The following is a 20,552-nucleotide window of genomic DNA, read 5'->3' as shown; positions in this document are numbered from 1 at the left end:
GAGGTACCTGTCTCATCTGCTTTGGACCACATGTGCTGCTCGTGGGGCCTAGACTGAGAAATGCAGGAGGAGAAGCAAGAGATGAGGCTGTGGGCTGGTCCCAGACATTGCTGTTTCCCTTCCTCATTCCTGGCACTCTTTGGAGCCATCTTTCCCCTGTTTGGCACTGGCTGTGGAGCAGCCAGGATTGGTCTTCATCAACTCCAATGGAAAAGGCAGAAAGCAAAATCCACTACAGGGAGTCCCACGCTTTGCCCCTCCACCTTCTACCCTGAGCAGACTGGAAGAGTTGTCATGGAAAGAAGGACAACTTAGAGGCCAAGGTTTGGATGCACAACTTTAATGAATGTAAGGTTGAAAGAGAGGTGGCTCACAAAGAGCATGAGGAGTAGCCACTAAGATGCAGTGGAGCTCCTGCAAGGTGTCCATTTGGCTGCCCAAAAGAGGAAGGGAGGGCAACACATCCCCCTAGGCTGGCCTGGGGAGACACAGACAGCAAAGGAAAGACAAAAAAAAGTAGAAGGGAGCAATGGCTCAGACACAAAATACCATGCCTTAAAGCTCTATCTCCTGCCCAGAGCCAAGTTCTGTGGTGCTTGAAGTTCTCGTCTAAAGCCTTTAAGCACCTTTAGCAGGGACGACATCTGTTGCCACCATAGCAGTTGGTGATGCAGGACAGGTCAAAGCCCCCAGAGTTGATGGGCACTCCGCCACAGCTGAGGATGTTGCCAACAGCAGCAGAGGTGGAGGATCCCACGGCGGTGTTCTGTGGGAAGGAGCTGAGGATGGGGCCGGGCAGGGTCACCACCACGGGTGAGGGCTGGATGGCCACGTGGGAGTCCTGGCACTGCCTGACACAGCACTCATTGCAGCTGTTGGCCAGCGGGGTGGGGCCGCAGGGCTGGCAGCAAGGGTCACAGGGCTTGCAGCAGGACATGGCTCACGGTCACAGGTGCACCTGGCACAGAGGGCAGGGAGAAGCAGAAAGTGAGGACACATGAGAAGCAGCACTGCACCCAAACACCCTGGAACCATGGCAACTCCTGGCCCACACTGCACTGCCCAGCTCAAAGCCCAGGAGATACCTCAGCCACGTCCCAGCCTCTTTTCCTTCGTCTGCACAAGACCTTTTCTCCCCTGCCCTCTCCCAGCACAAACAGCTCCTAGCCCTGTGCTATGACAGCCCCTCTCAGCTGAGACCTCCAGCCAGGAAAGAGCTGGTCTTGAAGAGCAGGCAGAGGAGGAGAAGAGGCTTCCCACTCACCTGATTCCTGAGGAGAAGGAGGTGAGAGAAGTGGATGAGGGAGCACAGACTTGGGCTGCCTTTTATAGCAGTCCTGCACTGCCTCAGGACCAGAGGCACCTTAGTGGAAGTCATAATTTTCTGACCAGCTCATTTCAAATGCAAACTATCCCATCTAATAATGGGGCTGTGTCCTGTTTTCCTGCACTTCTGCCTTTTCATTTCCTGGGTAATTCCGCATGCTTTCCTATATGAAGATCTCTTTCTGTAAGTGCTGGGATGAGAGCATCAATGATTTCTGAGGCAGAAAGACGTCAACACAGGCAGAAGTCTCAGATTAATTGTTATTGGAATCCCCTGTGGCCAGATGATGTTTACTGGTTTCATTCCTGTGGTCTTGTCTGTGGTAAAGTTGTCAGAAAATGGGCACCGCTCTTGTTCTTTTCTCCCACGTGCCCAAGGCCAGTGCTGTGAGGGGACATGCTGCATCTCCACAACAGAGTTCTCAGCTAATGACATTTCCTGACCTTATTTGTATGTACAGGTTTTTTGTTTGTTCCCTGAAGACGTGTGAGCATGTATGTGTCAGTCTAGGCTTGTAGTAAAATCCCTGGTAAAATTAGCTGGAAGATTATTCTAGGAGGTATTCAAAGACACATGATTAACAAGGCAGTTGTTTTTTACCACCAGTGTGAGTTCATGAGAGGAAAGCCCTACTTGTCAAACCTAATTTCCTTTCACAGCAAGGTAACCTGATGAATGGTAGGCAACTGATCCAGTATTTTTGCATTTCTTCAAAGTTTTTGATGCCGTTTCTCACAGGACCCTTCTGGACAAAATGTCCAGGGCAAAACTGGATGAATACATTGTGTGATGGGTGAGCTACTGGCTCATGGGTCAGGCACAAAGGGTGACATCAGACTGATCGGGTGACATCAGACTGGCAACTGGTCTCCACTGTGGTACCTCACTTTTAGGGTCAATCCTCTTCAACATGTCCATGAACAATCAGGATGTAGAGCTTGAACAAATACTAAGTTTGCAGAGTATACAAAACTGGGAGGAGCTGTCAAATCCCTCAAAGGCAGAGAGGCTCTGCACAGAGACCTCAACAAATTAGAGGTGGGCAATCACCAACCATATGAAGTTCAACAAGGGCAAGTACCAGGTTCTGCACCTGGGACGGGGCAGCTGTAAATGTACAGACAGACTGAGGACAGAGAGGCTGGAGATCAGAGCCAAGGAAAGTGACTTGGGGTCCTGGTTGATGGCAAGTTGGATATGAGTCAGCAGTGCCCTGGCAGCCAGGAGGGCCAATTGTGTCCTGGGGGACGTCAGGCCCAACATAGCCAGCTGGGCAAGGGAGGGCATTGGCCCACTCTGCTCAGCACTGGGGCAACCTCACCCTGAGTTCTGGGGCTTGTTTTGGCATCACAATATAAGAAAGATATTAAGCTGTTAGAGAGTGTCCAAAGGAGGGACTCAAAGGTAGTGAAGGGTCTGGAAGAGGAGCCATACGAGGAGTCATTGAGGTCACTTGGTTTATTCAGTCTGGACAAAGGGAAGCTGAGAGGAGACCTCAGTACAATCTACAACTTGTGGAGGGGCACACACTGATCTCTTCTGTCTGGTGACCAAGGACAGGACTCAAGGGAAAGTTTAGAAGTTGTGTCAGGGCAGGTTTAGGCTGGCTGTTAGGAAAAGGTTCTTCCCTCAGAGGGTGGTCAGGCACTGAACCTCACAGGGAATGGTCACAACCCTGAAGGCTGCCAGAGCTCAAGGAGCATTTGGACAATGTTCTCAGGCACAGGGCCGGGGTGTCTGTACAGGGCCAGGTGTTGGATTTGATGATCCTGATGGGTCCCTTCCAACTCAGGATATTCTGTGATTCTATGAATCTCTGAGTAAATATCTGACAATACTAATATTAAGGAAATGATCCTTATTAGCTGCACCTGTTCCATTTCCTGTAGGATTTAGAAAGGACATTAGATGGCTGGATTTTTGGAGCATTTCTTCCAAATCTTTAAGTGTGACTAATAATACCATTTTTCTTGAGAAAAATGATAGTGGGGAAAGAAGATTGAAGGGCTGGTCATTGTAAGAATCCAGGGACAGTCACATATAACAGAGTCTGTTTCAGCCAGCTCCTAAATGGATGCACTGTTGCCTCACAGGAGCAAATTAGCAATGCTGGTGGTGTCTCCATGAAAGCACATTCAAGAAAGGGCAGCACACTCCACTAGAAGAGAGGGATGACCCAAAAAATATGACATGCGAAGACCAGAGACATGAGAGGAGGAGAAGTTGCTCCCAGCAATGGTGCAGAGGTTCCACGGTAGTCCATGGAAGAGACCATTGTGCACCAGATAGCCTCATGGATGATTCCATGCCAGAGCAGGTAGATAGACCCTGTAGGAACTCTGGTCTGTGCAGGGCCCATGCTGAAGCAGACTCCTGGAAAACAGTGACCCTTGGAGGACTCAAGCTGAAGCCCATGGACATGATGCACACTGGAGCCAATCTTGATAGTTTGCAGCCTATAGGAAAGGCTCATGCTTGAGCACATTAAAAATGAGAGGAGGAAATAGTGACAGGAAGGAACAGTTGTTTACAGACCACAACCCCACATTCTGCATCTCACTGCATTGCTTTGGGGTGGAGGAAACAAAAGAGTCAAGAATGAAAGAGGGAAGTTGAGGCTGTGAAATAGACATGAAGATGGAGTGAAGGCGGGGGTTTTTTTAGTTGCTTCTCACTATCCTGCTCTATTTTTAATTGGCAATAAGTTAAATGTATGTTCCCCAAGTCAAGTCTGCTTTGCCCATGGCTACTGATATGTAATCCTTCTTTCTTCATCTTGAGCTGTGACCATTTCCACCTTACTTTTCTCCTCGCCCATAGAGGAAGGAAAGGGTGGGGGGAAGCATCTGGGGCACTGGAAGCCAGTCAGGGTCTTCCTGGTTTTACATTAACTATGGGAAATAGAAGAGCATTGAGTGTTTGTCCTTTACTTGCTATGTTTTCTGCTTCCTGTTTGTCCCTGTAGGAGCAGTCTTCTCCTACTGTTTTTCCCCTTGTTATGAATGTTTTGAACAAATAATCAATTTTATGATATAAAAACGGGTTAGCTATGATTATAAGTAGAAAATAGTGAAGAATGGGATATAGAGATATTAGGAGGGCTGTGTTTAAAATGTGCAAGCATAGGAACCTCACCAAGAGCTTACTGGACCCTTCTGTTTCAGTCAAGAAACTGTGGAGACTATTATGTTCACCAGTTATGCTGCTTGGAAACACACTACCCTTCCCATCTTGATTTTAATATCAAAGATTCCAAACAGTAGACCTTAGTAGAGTTGAGCAATGATTGTTTTAGGATAAGAATATTGACGAAGTTATTGACTATTGGAGCCCATCAATGTAAAGATTTAGTTTAAGAGTGGGCATAGTATGCATAATATGTTAAAGAACTTATGTAATGATGATTCAGCAGAAAAAGTTTATGAAATTGATAGGTTTTTGTTAAGCACAACATGTTTTCAGAGGAGCTAGGCCCGGTGTTCTGGGCACCCCCAACAAAGAAATGTCTGCCTATTTGCATCAAATTGGTGCTGGATAAGTTTCTTCTGTCCCATTTGGTGATACCCTCAGGGGCTGGTGGGTAATGAGGTTAATTGGCCCTTGTACTTGTCCACCTGGAAACCAGTGACAGATTTACAGCTTTTCTTTTCCTAACCATACATCTCTCACTGTCTCTGACTTTCAGCCATCCACTCTCCATGTTTCCCAGACAGGACAGTCCAGAATATCTCAGCTGTCTTTATAATCCACCTGTAGCCTGTGGGGATCCATGGGGAATGCAAAGATCCACCCACAGCCCATGAGGGAGGTGCCTATTCTGGAGCAGGTGGGTGCCTGGAGGAGGCTGTGATCCAGTGGAAGACCTGGCGGAGAGTGGGGGCCCTGCTTCCAAGCTGGAGCAGCCTGTCCTTGAAGGGCTGCACCCCGTGGAAAGAGAGACCCACGCTGCAGCAGTTTTGGGAGGACTGTCTGCCCGTGGGAGGGACTCATGTTGCAGCAGGTGTTGTAGACCTGCTGCTTGTGAGAGTGCACCCAGGCCAGAGAAGTTCATGGAGAACTGTCTCCCGTGGGAGGGACCCCACAGCCTCACAGGGGAAGGACTCCTCTCCAGGAGCAGCAGAAGAAAATCTCAGTGATGAACTGACCCAAAAAAATGCCATGCCCTGTCTCCCTACTCTTGGTGGGAAGGAGGGAGGGGCTGGGGGGGAAAAGGTGTTTTAAGGGCTTACTTTACTTCTCATTATCCTCCTCTGATTCTGTGAGCAATAAAGCCACTTTACAACTTTAAGTTGAATCTCTTTTGGCCTTGAAATGTTTTCTCCCGGTTCTTATCTCACTCATAAACCCTTTGTTAGTTTTTTTCCCTCTCCACTGCCAAGTCATAGCAGGGGAGGGTGAGCAAGTGACTCTTGTGGGTGCCTGGCATTGCACCAGTGTCAAACTACAACACTTGCATAGCTTGAGCATGCTTGATTCCAATTCTAACTAGTGAAATACCTGAGAACTGAATATAACAACAGCAGCTGGGCCTCGTCATGGGCTAAAGGAGATCTGAGGTACATATCTGTCCCTGTATCCTGGCCATGTACACCAGGCAATGGAACACAGGAGAAGGAAGAGAAGAAGTTGTGTTCCCAGGCACTGTTACTTTCTATCTCCACTGCCAGTATATTTTGGATTGGTGGCCTAACTGCCATTGGCTGTAGAGTAGCAGAGGATATCTTCATCAGCTCCAAGAGAAAAGGCACAAAGTAAAATCCATTGCAGATATTCCTATCCTATTCTTCCTCTATATTTTTCCCTGAGCAGACTGGAATAGCTCCTACAGGGAGTATCAGGGGCAGCCACTATGATGCAGTGGAGATCCTGGAGGTTGTCTATCAGCCTCTCCTGTGGAAGGAGGGACGGCAACATGTCCTCACTAGACTAGTCTGGAGAGATAAAGACAACAAGAGAAAAGTGGAAGAAGGAAATATCAACCTGAAGCTCTGTCATGTGCCCAAACAATGGAGACCTTGGGCATGCAGGTGAGAAGCACAAGAGTGGTGCCCTTTTCCTGACAACTTTGCAATAAACAAATCTACAGGCATGAAACAGGTTCACATCATCTGCCCACAGGGGATGCTAGAAGCTCTTGATCTGAGCATTTTGCCTGTGCTGATGTCTTTCTGCCCTGAAGTTCTTGAACCTCTCATCTTGACACTTACCGAAGTTTGCATAAAAGAAAGCGCGTGGAATGCACTAGGAAATGAAAAGGCAGCAGCGCAGGAAAACAGGGCACAGCCCATACCATTAGATGGGATAGTTTACATTCAAGATGAGCTGGTCAAAAAATAATCACCTCCACAAAGGTGTCTCTGGGCCTGAGGCAGTGCAGGACTGCTATAAAAGGCAGCCCAAGTCACTGCTCCCTCATTCACTTCTCTCACATCCTTCTCCTCAGGAATCAGGTGAGTGTGAAACCTCTTCTCTTCCTGCTTCAAGACCAGCTCTTTCCTGGTGGAGGTCTCAGCTGAGAGGTGCTATAAGAGCTGAGGGCTGGGAGCTGCTTGTGCTGGGAGAGGGCAGGGGAGAGAAGGTCTTGTGCAGACAGAGAAAAAGTGACTGGGATGTGGCTGAGGTGTCTCCTGGGCTTTGAGCTGGGCAGTGCAGTGTGGGCCAGGAGGTGCCTTGGGGTGTGGAGCCACTTCTTATGTGTCCTCATTTTCTGCTTCTCCTTGCCCTCTGTGCCAGGTGCACCTGTGACCGTGAGCCATGTCCAGCTGCCAGCCCTGCAACCCTTGCTGCCAGCCCTGCGGCCCCACCCCGTTGGCCAACAGCTGCAATGAGTGCTGTGTCAGGCAGTGCCAGGACTCCCACATTGTCATCGAACCCTCACCTGTGGTGGTGACCCTGCCCGGCCCCATCCTCAGCTCCTTCCCACAGAACACTGTGGTGGGATCCTCCACCTCTGCTGCTGTTGGCAACATCCTCAGCTGTGATGGAGTGCCCATCAACTCAGGGGGCTTTGACCTGTCCTGCATCACCAGCCGCTATGGTGGCAACAGATGTCGTCCCTGCTAAAACTGCTGGCAATATCCTTGGGCAAGAACCTCCACCACCTCAAGACCTGGGTCTGGGCAAGAGATAGAGCTTTGGGACATTGTAATTTGAGTTTCAAGCCATTGTCCCCTTCTTCTCCTCTCTCCTTTTGCTCTTTCTTTTGCTGTCCATGTCTCCTCAAGCCAGTCTAGTGGAGACCTGTTGCCCTCCCCTACCTCTGCAGGCCAAGATGAGGGACACCCCCACTACATCTTAGTGGCTGCTCCTGGTGCCCTCTCTGAGCCACTCTGAGTGCTTTTTTCCTCAACACTCAATAAAGCTGTTTTGCATTCATGTATGGATCTCTGAGTCCTCCTTTGTTCTGTAACAACTCTATCAGTCTGCTCAGGGAAAATAGCTGAAGAAAGCAAATGGTGGCATTCCCTGTAGTGGATTTTCCTTTGTGCCTTTTCCCTTGGAGCTGACAAAGTCATCCCTTGCTTCTTGGAAGCCAGAAGCCATCAGAGAGACAGGCTCCAACGCATGGCAGGAATGGGGAAGGGAAAAACAATTCCTGGGACCAGCCCACAACCTCCTCTCTTCCTTCTCCTCCACTCCCTTACCTGGTCTCGACTCCATGGCATGCAAATAGAAGCACAGGGAGATGAAATGCACTCCCTCAGCACAGGCAGGCAAAGTTGCTCTCCAGACACGCAGGGCTGAGACTATTCACAAGTTGGGATTGGTATCTGCCATACTCAGGGTATGCAGTAGTAAATGACTTTTGGTTGAGTTTGTGCCAATGACTTACTGCTTCACTAAAGGTTCATGTTTCTTCCACTTATGGTTAGATGTTATCTGAACATTGTCTTCCCTTTTGACCAAACCATTGCCCAAGAGTATCGGGCAAAGGATGACGGACAGTGGTGAACAAATGGTCTGGCAGAGACACCCCACAGATCATGGAATCATAGAATGGTTTGGGTTTGAATGGATCATATAGATCATCGGATCCCACCCAGGTGCCAAAATCACAGGTGCCTTTATCTATATCAGGATGTTCCAAGTCCCATAAGTGAGAGACTGGAAGGACTGCTGGCTTGAAATATTTCACATGATTTTGCATGGAGAAAAGGGCAGCTTGGGGTCAGCCCTGGTGAGACAATATCCTACTCCATACATCCCATTCCCTGGACCTGCATCCCAGTCCTTCAGAGGCTGCCAATCCCTGGAAAACCAGAGGCAATGCTCCACAGCCTACCCCTGCACCCCAATCTAGCCCCAGAGTGGCCAGGTGGCTGGAAGTCCCACCAGGACACAGAAAAGTCAAATGGTATTTAACCTGAGACACAAGGTAAGCACATGTCTTGACCTTCCCTGTTCTTGGAATTTCCACAGGCTGAACACCATTGGAACCAGAAATAGTAGCTCACTTTGATCTTTTCTATTCCTTTTCTGTCTTTCTTTCTTTCCCCTTCTTCTTCTAATTCTTTTCTTAGAATTTTGGGTAATTAAAATCAGGCGAGCTTAGCGTCTGCTAAGTTGAATTGATTAAATTAATGCTTTGAGAAGTATTTTGTGTTGATTGGATGCTGCTTGAAACTTTTTCTCAAAGTTCTTCAATTTTCCAAAATAGCCAGTAAAGGTTTTTTTGGTATTTGTGACCTCTTGAGAATATCTTTTCGGTGTGTCTAACTCAGAGTACATGAAAAATCAAAGCCCTTTTAAGTGTCACACTGAACGATATTTTAGGGGTCTTGCATTTTAATTGGCTCACTGAGCAGGGTACTGTTGAGGTGATGAAGAGGTATTTTACACAGAGAGAACTGCTCCTTGCAGAATAAAGGGTGAATTAATTTTTTGCTTGAAACAGATGCTATAGATAGGTAATTTGATGGTTGGCTCTCACAATTAGGAGATATATATTATGTGTACATTAAAGAAAATTTTTTTGGTGTATAGTTATGTTATTATGATTTATTGTTTAGATGTCGTTTTTTCTCCCTACAGTCCCCCTTTCCCCCTGTATGGCTGCCAGTAGACAGCCTTGGTACTCAGGACGTGGAGGGAGGGCTGTACCTGTGCCTTTGCATAGGGCATTTTGGGAGGAGGGCAGGCTTGTTACTAGGAGGTGTGGCATAACAACACCTGACCTCAATCAAGCTGCAACAAAGAAGCCTCCACCACTGAAGGGCAAAAAGAGTTGAGTGGCAAACTTTGGGAGGGGCCAGGGTTGCCTGATGCAACCTCCAGAGGTATAAAAAGCAGAGCAGCTATTTTGTAGATGAGCTTAAGGTTGCCTGGGTCACCAGCTCTCAGTGCACTGTCCTTTTTCCTTGTTCAGTTCTTTGTTGTATTTTGTTAAGGTTTTTAATAAACCTTTGAAATTTTTAAAAGTGGGTTTTGTTTCTCACACTGATATTCTCCAGCAGAAAGGTCATAGAATCCCGGGTAAAAACTGATCTGACCTTGAACTGGTTTTGTATTAATTGATTTGTGGTGAAGAGGGAAAATGTCATCCACAGAAGTGATTATCTAAGAGAAGCCGCTAACAGTTTCCTCTGTTACTTGACAAAATGAATTAGTGGCTAGTTTGAACATTAACAACCTGTTAAACAAATTAAAGAGCTGAATACACATCTGTGAGATTCACATTTTAAGACAAACAAGTCCGGGAAAAGTCTCTTTTTCTTCTGGCCTGGGAACAGGTATAACAGGCCAGCCTGGCCCTCTCTGCGCAGCCAGGCCGGGCAGGCCCTGCTGAGGGGCCGCACCCTTCCCAGGGAGCCCAACAGGCCCTGTCCCAGCCAGGCTGGGCCCCAGTGGCTGTTAACATTTTGCCACCAGGCCAGCTTCCCCCTACAGAACAGTCAGGCGAGCCAGCAGCTGGAATTGAATGCAATAGGGGTCTGAGACCAGCCCTGTGGCCAGAGCGGCTGCCGCCATTCTGGCTGGGTCCCCTGAGATCCTGGCACAGCCCCCAGCACGGCCTGAATCTATCGACATGACTGCTTTGGCCACTGCCTGGTAGAAACCATCATGACCATCAGCAGGGCCCTGGGTGAGATACTAACTCTTTCACTGCACAAATGAAACTGGCAAAACATCAATCCTCTCTTGAGTGTGAGAAAGGTGAAGGCATGTAGAGAAACAACATGAAGACACCAAGGTCAGTAAAGGAGTCAAGACCCAGATGGGAAGAGAATGAGGAAATGCTAGAATATCCCTTTAATTCATGAAAGAACATGAGGGGATGGAGTGTTCAAATTGTAGACATGAGCAAAGGCATTCGTGCTGAAGCAAGTAGATGCTGAAGTAGCTATGATCTTATGAAAAGCTTGAACAGAGAGACATGAGAATGATGAAGACCCTCTGCTCCCAGGGAAAGAAGACTTCTGTTCCCAGAGATGAAGATGATCTCAGAGACAGATGAAGAAAACCTTTGCTTTTGAACAGTTCATTGTTAAAATAATATACCATGAGCTGACATGGCCTGTGAAAGCAGCTGTGGGAAGGCTGCATGAGATTGGAGGAACTTCACGAGTGCAGATTTTTGGGCAGCTGCTATTCGTGGAAATTAAGGCCACAAGAGAACTGTTTCTTGTGGAGAAATCCCCACGGCATAGCAAGAGAGACTGCTCTCCCTAAGAAAACTGAAGACTATTTTAGAGATGGTAAACTGATTGAAGGGTTCAGGTTTTGTCTCTCTTTGTCATTGAGAAAGAAAGGAAAGGACTGTGGAGGGAGGAAAAGCATTCTGAAAGTTTTATTCTGATTCTTTTTTTATTCTTCTTCTTTTAGTCCTGTTAAAAACGTTTTCTTTATACCCTTTGAAGTTTTGAGCCTGCCTTTCTCTTCTCCTAATCCTATACTGCAGCAGAAAAGGAGTAAATAATTCTAGTAGGTGCATTGGCATTTAGCCAACATTAGACCCACTACAGACCTGTTGTCCACTGACAGAATTTCTAAAAGCTAATAGACCTTGTCCAACATCATAAAGAGGGATGTAGGCTAAGAAAAAATCGGCAAAATCTGCAGTTAGTTGCAGAGAAAACTTGAACTTTGGTAAAAGACAGGGGGAAAAACCCCAGCAAGGGAAAAGTTCTGGTATCTACACTGGTGGAGGCTGAACTCAAAGAGAAATATGTTGTGGAGCAGCAACAGAAAGACCTGAGTTGCCAATTCTCTTGGGGGCTGAAACAATAGCCCACCTCAGGGCAGATTGAGAATGGAATGCCCAGAAGAAGCTAGCCCAAAACCTGAAAAACCAGTTAAACAAACTTGTCCAAAGCCAAAGCTTTGGAGTTGCAAATTAACACTGCTGTGGGAGGTGTGGAGAATAAATTAGAGTTTTTCAGCCCTGAGGAAAAGGTGGACCTCCTTGAACACGATGTCACAATCCTCAGCCCTTGTGAGTTTAATGCAGCAAAACCAACCCTCCCTGCACCCTTAACTCCGTTTACCTGTAAAAACTGAGAAGGGAGAGGGGGAGCCGGGACTTCCTGAGCCTGATATCACTTCAGTCCCCAGAGAAGGGGTTTGAGTCAGCAAAGCCGGCCCTCCTTCAATTCCTTTCACCCCAAGCTCTGCACACTTGTAAAGACAAATTCATTTATCAGGAGGCAGAGTATACAGTAATATTATCTTACTCTGCAACAGAATTAGTTTTTACAAGGGAAAATTTGCAATTGTCCCAAAGAAAATGGAACAGAGAGGGTTTGGAAAATTTCACTGGTGGGGGTAGTCTTGGTTTTAGATAATTTAAAGAGCGGGGCACTCAAAAATGAGTAATCTCCCCTTAATTCTATCCAATCCCTTTCCACCAATAAAGAACAAAATATGAGTAGACATAAGTGAAAAAACAACAATTTACTAATGAACAGATCAGGCAAAAAATAACGGTAACTTACTGCTAGATACAAAATTGCTGAACCTCACAAAACCCATGGGAACAAAGAGAGACCTGCAATTCCAGAAATATCCTTCCCAAGGTGGCTGCATGGCTTGAGGGACAAGGGGGAGATGGCATCACATCTATTCCTTCCAAGATGGCAGGTGACCACATGCTCCCAGGAAAAAAAGGGACAAGATCATGGTAAGCCCTACTGGGAAAGGCAAGAGGCTGTAGACCAGTTCTAGTGGCTGATGAAGACTTGCCAGCTCACGCAGGGTCTGCACTGCTGCCGCTTCCTCCTACCATTCATGGGGCTCCCCTGGTGCTGCTGCTCTGCTCTGCCCTTTGCCAATGGTGGAGAGGAAAGGACAGCTCTGTCCACACCAGCACAGGGTGGTCCAGCCCCAGGAACCTGCTCACTTTTTTGCTACTGGCAAAGTTTTTGAAGTTCATTTCAAAACAGTTTCTAATTATGAAATGCAGTCTTTACATATGGCTACAGTTGTAAATCCAAAGCAACTACCTTCAAAGCCAAGACTGTACCTTCACCAAAAGCTGATATGAAAGAGAAGGTCTCTGTTTCTGTATTCCTCTTTCCTGGAGTGGGGGCTAATCCATCTTGACCTGCTTTCTGGAGCATGGCCACCTGCGGTGACAGGCAGCACTCCTGGGATTCACCTCCAGGCAGCTAAAAACTGCTACCTGTAGTGTTTCTGGGACAAGGGACCAAAAAGAAAGAGAACCCAAAAATGAAGAAGCTTCTGCCCAGGCAAGACCAAGAGCTCAGCCAGGCAGTAGGCCATGGGGGTGTCTGGTTCACAGGAATGGGGACTGCAACTGTGTAGCCTGAATATGGCAGATATTGGTATCAGCTTGTTGTTACCAGCCTCACATGTCTGGAAGGCAGCCAGGCCTTGCCAGATAATAATGGGGTGTATGGGGTGCATATCTTATCTGTCTTTGACCATTTGTGCTGACCATGGACTGTAGACCAGATGATGGAGGGGAGGAGAAGGCAGAGGTGAGGTTGTGTGCTGTCCCCAGGACTTTGTTTTCCATCTCTATTGCTGCAAACCTTCAAAGACAGGGTTTCCCTGAAGACCATTCTCTGTGGGGTAGCCAAGGAAGATTTCAACAGCTCCAGAAGAAAAGTTATGAAGTAAAATTCACTGCAGGGAGTCCCAACACTTGCTTTCTCCAACTTTTTGCTTGAGTTGACTGGAAGAGTTGCCATGGAAAGAAGAAGGATTTGGAGGCCATGGCTTGGTTGCAAAACAACTTTATTAAGTCTAAAGAAGAAAAGGAGGTGGCTCACAGAGAGCACCTGGAAGACCCATTAAGTCGCAATGGAGTTCCTGCAGGGCGTCCATCTGCCCACCCTAAAGAGATAGGAAGAGGAAGGGCAACAGGTTCTCCCATGTTGGTCTGGGGAGATACAGATAGTAAAAGAAATAGATAAAGAGGAGAGAGGAGAAGAAGGGGACAGTGGCTTGAAACTGTAATTACAAGTCCCAAAGCTCTATCTCCTGGCCAGAGCCATGTTCTGAGGTCTTGGAGATTCTTGCCCAAAGATGTTGCCCGCAGATTTAGCAGGGACGACATCTGTTGCCACCGTAGCAGTTGGTGATGCAGGAGATGTCAAAGCCCCCAGAGTTGATGGGCACTCCACCACAGCTGAGGATGCTGCCCACAGCAGCAGAGGTGGAGGATCCTACGGCAGTGTTCTGTGGGAAGGAGCTGAGGACGGGGCCGGGCAGGGTCACCAGCACAGCAGGCGGCTCAATGACGACGTGGGAGCTCTGGCACTGCCTGACACAGCACTCGTTGCAGCTGCTGCCCAGTGGGCAGGGGCCGCAGGGCTGGCAGCAAGGGTCACAGGGCTTGCAGCAGGACATGGCTCGCGGTCACAGGTGCACCTGGCACAGAGGGCAGGGGGAAGCAGAAAGTGAGGACACATGAGAAGCAGCACTGCACCCAAACACCCTGGAACCATGACAACTCCCGGCCCACATTGCACTGCCCAGCTCGAAGTCCAGGTGCCGCCTCAGCCATGTCCCAGCCTGTCTCTGTCTGCACAAGGCCTTCTCTCCCCTGCCCTCTCCCAGAACAAGCAGCTCCCAGCTCTGTGCTATGACAGCCCCTCTCAGCTGAGACCTCCAGCCAGGAAAGAGCTGGTCTTGAAGTAGGAAGAGGAGGAGAAGAAGGAGAAGAGGCTTCATATTCACCTGATTCCAGAGGAGACAGAGGTGAGAGAAGTGAATGAGGGAGCAGAGACTCGGGCTGCCTTTTATAGCAGTCCTGCACTGCCTCAAGCCTAGTGGAATCTTTGTGGAAGTGATTATTTTCTGACCAGCTCATGGCAAATGCCAACCATCCAGGCTAATAATGGGGCAGTGCCTTCATTTCCTGCACTGCTGCCTTTTCATTTCCTGGCTTCTGCCATTTGCTTTTCTATATGAAAGGCTGATTCTGTAATTGCTGTGATGAGAAGGTCAGTAATTTCTGAGGCAGAAAACATCAGCACAGGCAGAATGCTCTGGTGGTGGCGTCCCTTGTGGGCAGGTGATGTTCACTTGGGTAATTTCTGACTGCGTTGTTTATGGCAAAGTTGTCAAGAAATGGACTCTGCTCTTGTGCTTCTTGCTCACATGCTTAAGAACTGCAATGTGAGGGGACATGACTGAGCTTTCGATGTTCTTCCCATCTTCCACTCTGCTCCTTCTTACTTCCGGTTCCCTATGTGTCCCCAGGCTGGTCTAGAGGTGATGTCTTGCCATCTCTCCCTCAACATGAAAGGTAGATGGACACCATGCAGTAGCTCCACTGCATCTTCGTGGCTGCTCCTGGTTCCCTCTGTGTGCCACATCCTTTTCTTCTGTAGACTCCTTAATGTTGTGCATCCAAACCTGGGCCTCCAAGTCATCCTTCGTTCTGTGGCAACACTTCCAGTCTGCTCAGTGAAAAAGGTAGAGAAGCTTGGGTGGGACTCCCTGAGTGGATTTTACTTTGTGTCCTTTCCCCTGCAGCTAATGAAGACATCCCTGGCTACTACAGTCAACGGCCAGTAGGGAAATCCTGGATGCAAAGAGTGGCAGCGGTGAATATGAGAAACAATCTCCACTGTGGAGGTAACAGCCCACAACCTCATCCCTTCCTTTTCCTTATCTCCATTACCTGCTCCATGAGCAGCCCACATGGTCAAAGACATGACACCCTTAAGACATCTGTACCTCCTACAGTCCTTCCGTACCTGGCAGGGCCCAGCTGCTGTCCAGACATGCAGGGCTGAGGGGATTCACGAGCTGGGATCAGTGTCTGCCACAATCAGGCTGTGCAGAGAAAAGCAATGTCATTTGTCAATTGCTCCTCTGTGTGCTAACATCCAACACAGCTACAACCTCCCTTAAAAAGCAATAGCACAGAACCAATTTCTTATGCCTGGGAGCACATGAAGTTACCTATAGGATGGGTTTTGCTGTGTGGCTGACAGGCCTACTCATATGTTCTGGCCAATATTTTTGGAGAACCCTGTGCTTATGGTAGATTAACTACTTGACCAAAAAGGTTTGAAACATGAAAGAGAGAAGTGTTCAGTTTATCAGTTGACAAAGGATATTGATCCCCAAGTTACCCTGTATAGTGAAAGTGAACTGGTTGCTGCTGCCTTTTGAACACCTGGAGTCAGGGTTGCTGTGAACTATCACACCAGAAAGAGAACCGTGTGTGCTTTAAGTAAAGATATAAATTACACTTCACAAGCATTAACAGCCCTAAGTACAGAAATGACGAAAGTCAGAGAAGCTGCCCTTGAAAATCCAGCAGCAACTGACCACTTGGTATTGAGACATAATCAGGGATGTGAAGAACTTAAAGGGATGTCTTGGTTCAATCTTTCCAATAACTCCTGACTAATAGAAAAGAAAGAAACAACTAAAGAAACCAGTCACAAGTGCTACAGAGACAGAAGGACTAGATTTCTCTTGGCTGGTTTCATGGGTAGGACAACATTCCTCAGCTTTGGATGGTTAGTTCAGTTAGAACAATCCATCGTACTTACTGTGATGTGATGTGCAACTCCATGACCCTAATCACTTGTTTTAATTCAGTGCTTACCACTATGCAGACTAGGTCAATATAATAACTTCATATGACACTTTAAAGAAATGATATTAAGGTCTCAAAGGGGGGATTTGCTACCGAACAAATTCTATTTCTTCAAGAAGTCTTTGCAGCAGTGGGGGAAGATATTGGAAAATTCTTTTGACTTTAGCACATAGTATATGATCCCTATATTCATGGTTAATGCTTAGTTTTGTAGCAGACTGTGCTTAGTACAAATACCAGAGATTAATGTGGCCTAATGCTTCCTTATTTACTTATATCAGTGATTAATATGTATTAGCCAGTATCTTAGTTTTGAGTACAAGCTTTGTGTGTCAGAATGAAGAATGATGGAGCAGTATTTTATGACCTGAGCACATATTTGAGATACTCTCAAAAAGAAAGGATTCATTAGGAAATCTGGGACCATATGCAAACAAGTCCATGGATATAATTAACATATGTGCATGTATTAAAAAAAGGGATGAATATGTATTAGTTTTTGGAATGCAACCTCGTATGTTAGGTTACTGGGCATGCTTAGAGGAGACATCCCCATACATCCAGCTCTGCTAATAAAGCAGCATCAGCTTTCTGAAGCAGGATATTGGTTGGAGAGTTTATTTCCCAGTTTTTGGTGACAATGGGGCTTTGAGCAGCCTGGTCTGGTGGAAGGTGTCCCTGTCCATGGCAGTGGAGTGGGACAAGATTGTCCAACTTAAACCACTCGACTCTGTGTCCTGTGGGTCCATCTTTCTTTTGTCTGTCTTGCAGTCCCCCTTGGGCACAGGTTTGGTCAAAGGCTTCAGTTGGGTAGGCATTGATGGACAGATTACATCTATCCGTACGTGGGAGAAATGTGAATTAATAGTGAAGCCGTAAGTCTTCTGCACAGACTCAACCAAAAGTCATTTACCAGTGCATATCCTGAGTATGGCTGATACCAACTCTAACTTTTGAAATATCTCAGCACTGCATCTTAGGACAGAGATAGGCACTGCATGAGCTGAGGGCCCCGATGAGATGTGTACCTCATCTGCCTGTGCAGCTGTGTGCAGCCCGTGGACCCTAGACTGGATAATGGAGGGGAGGAGAAGATAGAGATGAGGTTGTGAGCTGTTTCCACACATTGCTGTTTCCCAGCTGTTGGGAGGAAAAGGTTAAAACTGAAAGATTTGGACAGCAGAATGATAGATTTTCACAAAGTGACCTTGTAGGTGGGGAGGGTAAGAATATCCATGTGGAAAACTTCACATATTTACTGCTGATTTATACTGTCTCTGTTTTGAGACATAATATAAAAGCTATCAGAACCTTAAGAGGCATCTCTCACAGTCTTGAACCTCCTGCAGGGAGAGTGAGAGATCAAAAACTCAAAGGAGATATAAAAGCCCAGCATTGTGATAAACTGCATGTGCACAAGACCCCTTGAGATACTGGGACAGTCAGTGACCTGCCAGGATTGGACTGAGCCTAATGGTGCCACTGTTCCCATTTTATGTGTCTCTGCAGCCTGGCAGTGCTTGGGACCTTTCAGTTAATGAGGTAATGAAATAAATCTACTCTTTGCATTTCAGCTGTGGTTTGGTGACTTGGACATTTCAATTCATGCACCAGCCCAAACCTGTGAGCCTCTGGAGCTTTGATTTTCATGATGACCACTGACTTGTGCAGTATCCAGGTACGTTTTCCTAAGTTCGAAGGGGAAAAGGCACATAGTAAAATTAACTGCAGGGACTCCTGCCCTCTGCTTCTCCACCTTTTATCCTGAGCAGACTGGAAGAGTTGCCATGGAAACAAGGAGAACTCAGAGGCCAAGGCTTGGTTGCGCATTGAATTTATTGAATGTTAAGAAGAAAAGGAGGTGGCTAACAGAGAGCACCAGTAGCAACCACTAAGATAGAGTGGAGTTTCTGAAGGGTGTCCATCTGCCCATCCTAAAGAAGGAGGGAAGACAATATGTCTCCACTAGGCTGCCTTGTGGAAATACAGGGATTGAAGGAAAGAAAAAGTACAAGAAGGTAGCAGTTCCATAAAGCTGCAAAGAAAATATCCAAAAGCCCTATCTCCTGCCCAGAGCCACATTCTGAGGTCTTGGAGATTCTTGCAGAAGGTGTCGGCCTTAGCGTCTTTAGCAGGGACGACATCTGCTGCCACCGTAGCAGTTGGTGATGCAGGAGATGTCAAAGCCCCCAGAGCTGATGGGCACTCCGCCACAGCTGAGGATGTTGCCAACAGCAGCAGAGGTGGAGGATCCCACGGCAGTGTTCTGTGCGAAGGAGCTGAGGACGGGGCCGGGCAGGGTCACCAGCACAGCAGGCGGCTCAATGACGACGTGGGAGCTCTGGCACTGCCTGACACAGCACTCATTGCAGCTGCTGGCCAGCGGGCAGGGGCCGCAGGGCTGGCAGCAAGGGTCACAGGGCTTGCAGCAGGACATGGCTCGCGGTCACAGGTGCACCTGGCACAGAGGGCAGGGAGAAGCAGAAAGTGAGGACACATGAGAAGCAGCACTGCACCCAAACACCCTGGCACCATGACAACTCCCGGCCCACATTGCACTGCCCAGCTCAAAGCCCAGGAGACACCTCAGCCACGTCCCAGCCTCTTTTCCTCTGTCTGCACAAGACCTTCTCTCCCCTGCCCTCTCCCAGCACAAGCCGCGTCCAGCCCTGTGCTACGACAGCCCCTCTCAGCTGAGACCTCCAGCCAGGAAAGAGCTGGTCTTGAAGCAGCAGGATCAGGAGGAGAAGGAGAAGAGGCTTCCCACTCACCTGATTCCTGAGGAGGCAAAGGTGAGAGAAGTGGATGAGGGAGCACAGACTTGGGCTGCCTTTTATAGCAGTCCTGCACTGCCTCAGGCCCAGAGGCACCTTAGTGGAAGTCATAATTTTGTGACCAGCTCATGTCACAGTGTGAACCATCCCAGCTAATGGTAGAGGCTGTGTCCTGGTTTCCTGCACTTCTGCCTTTTCATTTCCTGGCTAATTCTGCATGCTTTCCTACATGAAGGGTCATTTCTCTAAGTGCTGGGATGAGAGATTCAAGGATTTCCTGGGCAAAAACAGTGCTGGGTGCATTTAGAATGTTCAGAACGTCGTCTGGCAGCATCCTCTGTGGACAAATGTGTTCACCTGTGTAATTTCTGTGGGTTTCTCTTTGTCCAGGTTGTCAGGAAATGGGCATCAGTCTCATGCTTCTTGCCCACATGCCCATGGACTGCCACGTGAGGGGACATCATGACACATCATTTTCTCTTGCCTTTCCCATCTCTCCATGATGGTCACTCCCTGTTGCACGCAGATCTGCATCTGCTGGCAGGGTTGGAGCTTGTTGCTACTCTAACAGTGCTCAGAGAAAAATTGCATTGGCTTGATCACTGTGCATTCATTATCTCCCTGGCACCAAATGGGAACAAAATTCCCCCAGGGATAAAAAAAAATCCCCAAACAGCTAACCGCCAAGAGAAAGATTGAAGGAATGCACTCGTTTCTCCCTGGAGATCTGGAGGCTTGTGAAGGACCTCATCACAGTATTTTAGTCATTAAATGGAATCTGCCAAGAGGACCGAGACTTTCTCAGCACAATCACGGAGTCCTAGAATCACAGAAGATGCTGAGTTGGAAGTGACCCATCAGGAGCATCAAGTCCAGCTCCCGGCCCTGCACAGGACACCCCAAGACTCCCACCAGGTACCTGAGAGTGTTGTCCAAAGACTTCTTGAGCTCTGTCAGGTTTGGTGCAGAGACCACTTCCCTGGGGAGCCTGTTCCAGTGCTCAATCACCAAATACCCTCTGGGTGAAGACTTTTCCTGGTACCCAACCTAAACTGTGGGAGTATGAATCCCCCCGGGCCAAATCCATCCAGGCCCAGGAATGCCCAGAGATGTGAGAACTGAATTGGAACCTTCAGAAAATCTAAAATACATCAATCAACAGAGACAGGAAGTAGACATACAATTCTGGCTTTAAACCAATAGAGGATTTTTAAGTGCCTTAAAAATTAGAGCCTGTGTTAGTACGTCAGAAAGAGACTTAGTTCCTAGTTTATAGTTCAGTGCTATTGCCTTTTGCAAAGTTAGTTAAATTCTGGTCGTAATAAAAATAATGTGAACTTGCTATGCATCCTTGGATAGAAGATATAAACTTATATGCGTAGAATTTGTGCTTGACTTAGTGTTTGTCTTTGCACATCAATCAAAACTTAGG

At 47.6% G+C, this 20,552-nt stretch overlaps 1 protein-coding gene and 3 pseudogenes across 2 annotated transcripts; 1 reads left to right on the top strand and 3 right to left on the bottom strand.

Moving 5' to 3' along the window:
* Positions 1–628: 628 nt before the first annotated feature.
* Positions 629–1,397, bottom strand: LOC136301783 (feather keratin Cos1-2-like; annotated as a pseudogene).
* Positions 1,398–1,522: 125 nt separating this feature from the next.
* LOC136301779 (feather keratin Cos1-1/Cos1-3/Cos2-1) lies at positions 1,523–7,545 on the top strand. Of its 2 annotated transcripts, none has more exons than XM_066204984.1 (2): positions 1,523–1,623; positions 7,090–7,545. In XM_066204984.1, exons 1-2 carry the CDS (start codon positions 1,523–1,525, stop codon positions 7,388–7,390), a joined length of 402 nt encoding a protein of 133 aa, XP_066061081.1. In that variant the 3' UTR covers positions 7,391–7,545. The 2 variants fall into 2 exon arrangements, with proteins under 2 accessions (XP_066061081.1, XP_066061082.1); XM_066204985.1 differs by lacking the exon at positions 1,523–1,623 and adding an exon at positions 6,895–6,947 and having other exon boundaries at positions 7,061–7,545.
* Positions 7,546–13,828: 6,283 nt separating this feature from the next.
* On the bottom strand, positions 13,829–14,600 carry LOC136301844 (feather keratin Cos1-1/Cos1-3/Cos2-1-like; annotated as a pseudogene).
* A 3,874-nt stretch (positions 14,601–18,474) lies between these two features.
* LOC136301892 (feather keratin Cos2-2-like) lies at positions 18,475–19,250 on the bottom strand (annotated as a pseudogene).
* Between the last annotated feature and the right edge of the window lie 1,302 nt (positions 19,251–20,552).

This window comes from Chamaea fasciata, unplaced genomic scaffold (genome assembly GCF_029207755.1).
Source record: "Chamaea fasciata isolate MVZ Bird 193981 ecotype frontalis unplaced genomic scaffold, bChaFas1.0.hap1 SCAF_27, whole genome shotgun sequence".
In the NCBI taxonomy this organism is placed as follows: Eukaryota; Metazoa; Chordata; class Aves; order Passeriformes; family Sylviidae; genus Chamaea; species Chamaea fasciata.
Note: the sequence above shows the minus strand (reverse complement) of the source record. Positions and strands in the feature narration are given on the sequence as shown.

Excerpts from the sequence above, each read along its gene's own strand:
- LOC136301779 (XM_066204984.1), top strand. The coding sequence starts at position 1,523 with ATGAGAGCATCAATGATTTCTGAGGCAGAAAGACGTCAACACAGGCAG. Across the intron at positions 1,624-7,089 it reads TGGCCAGATGATGTTTACTG|CTGCCAGCCCTGCAACCCTT; the intron begins GTTTCATTCCTG and ends AGCCATGTCCAG.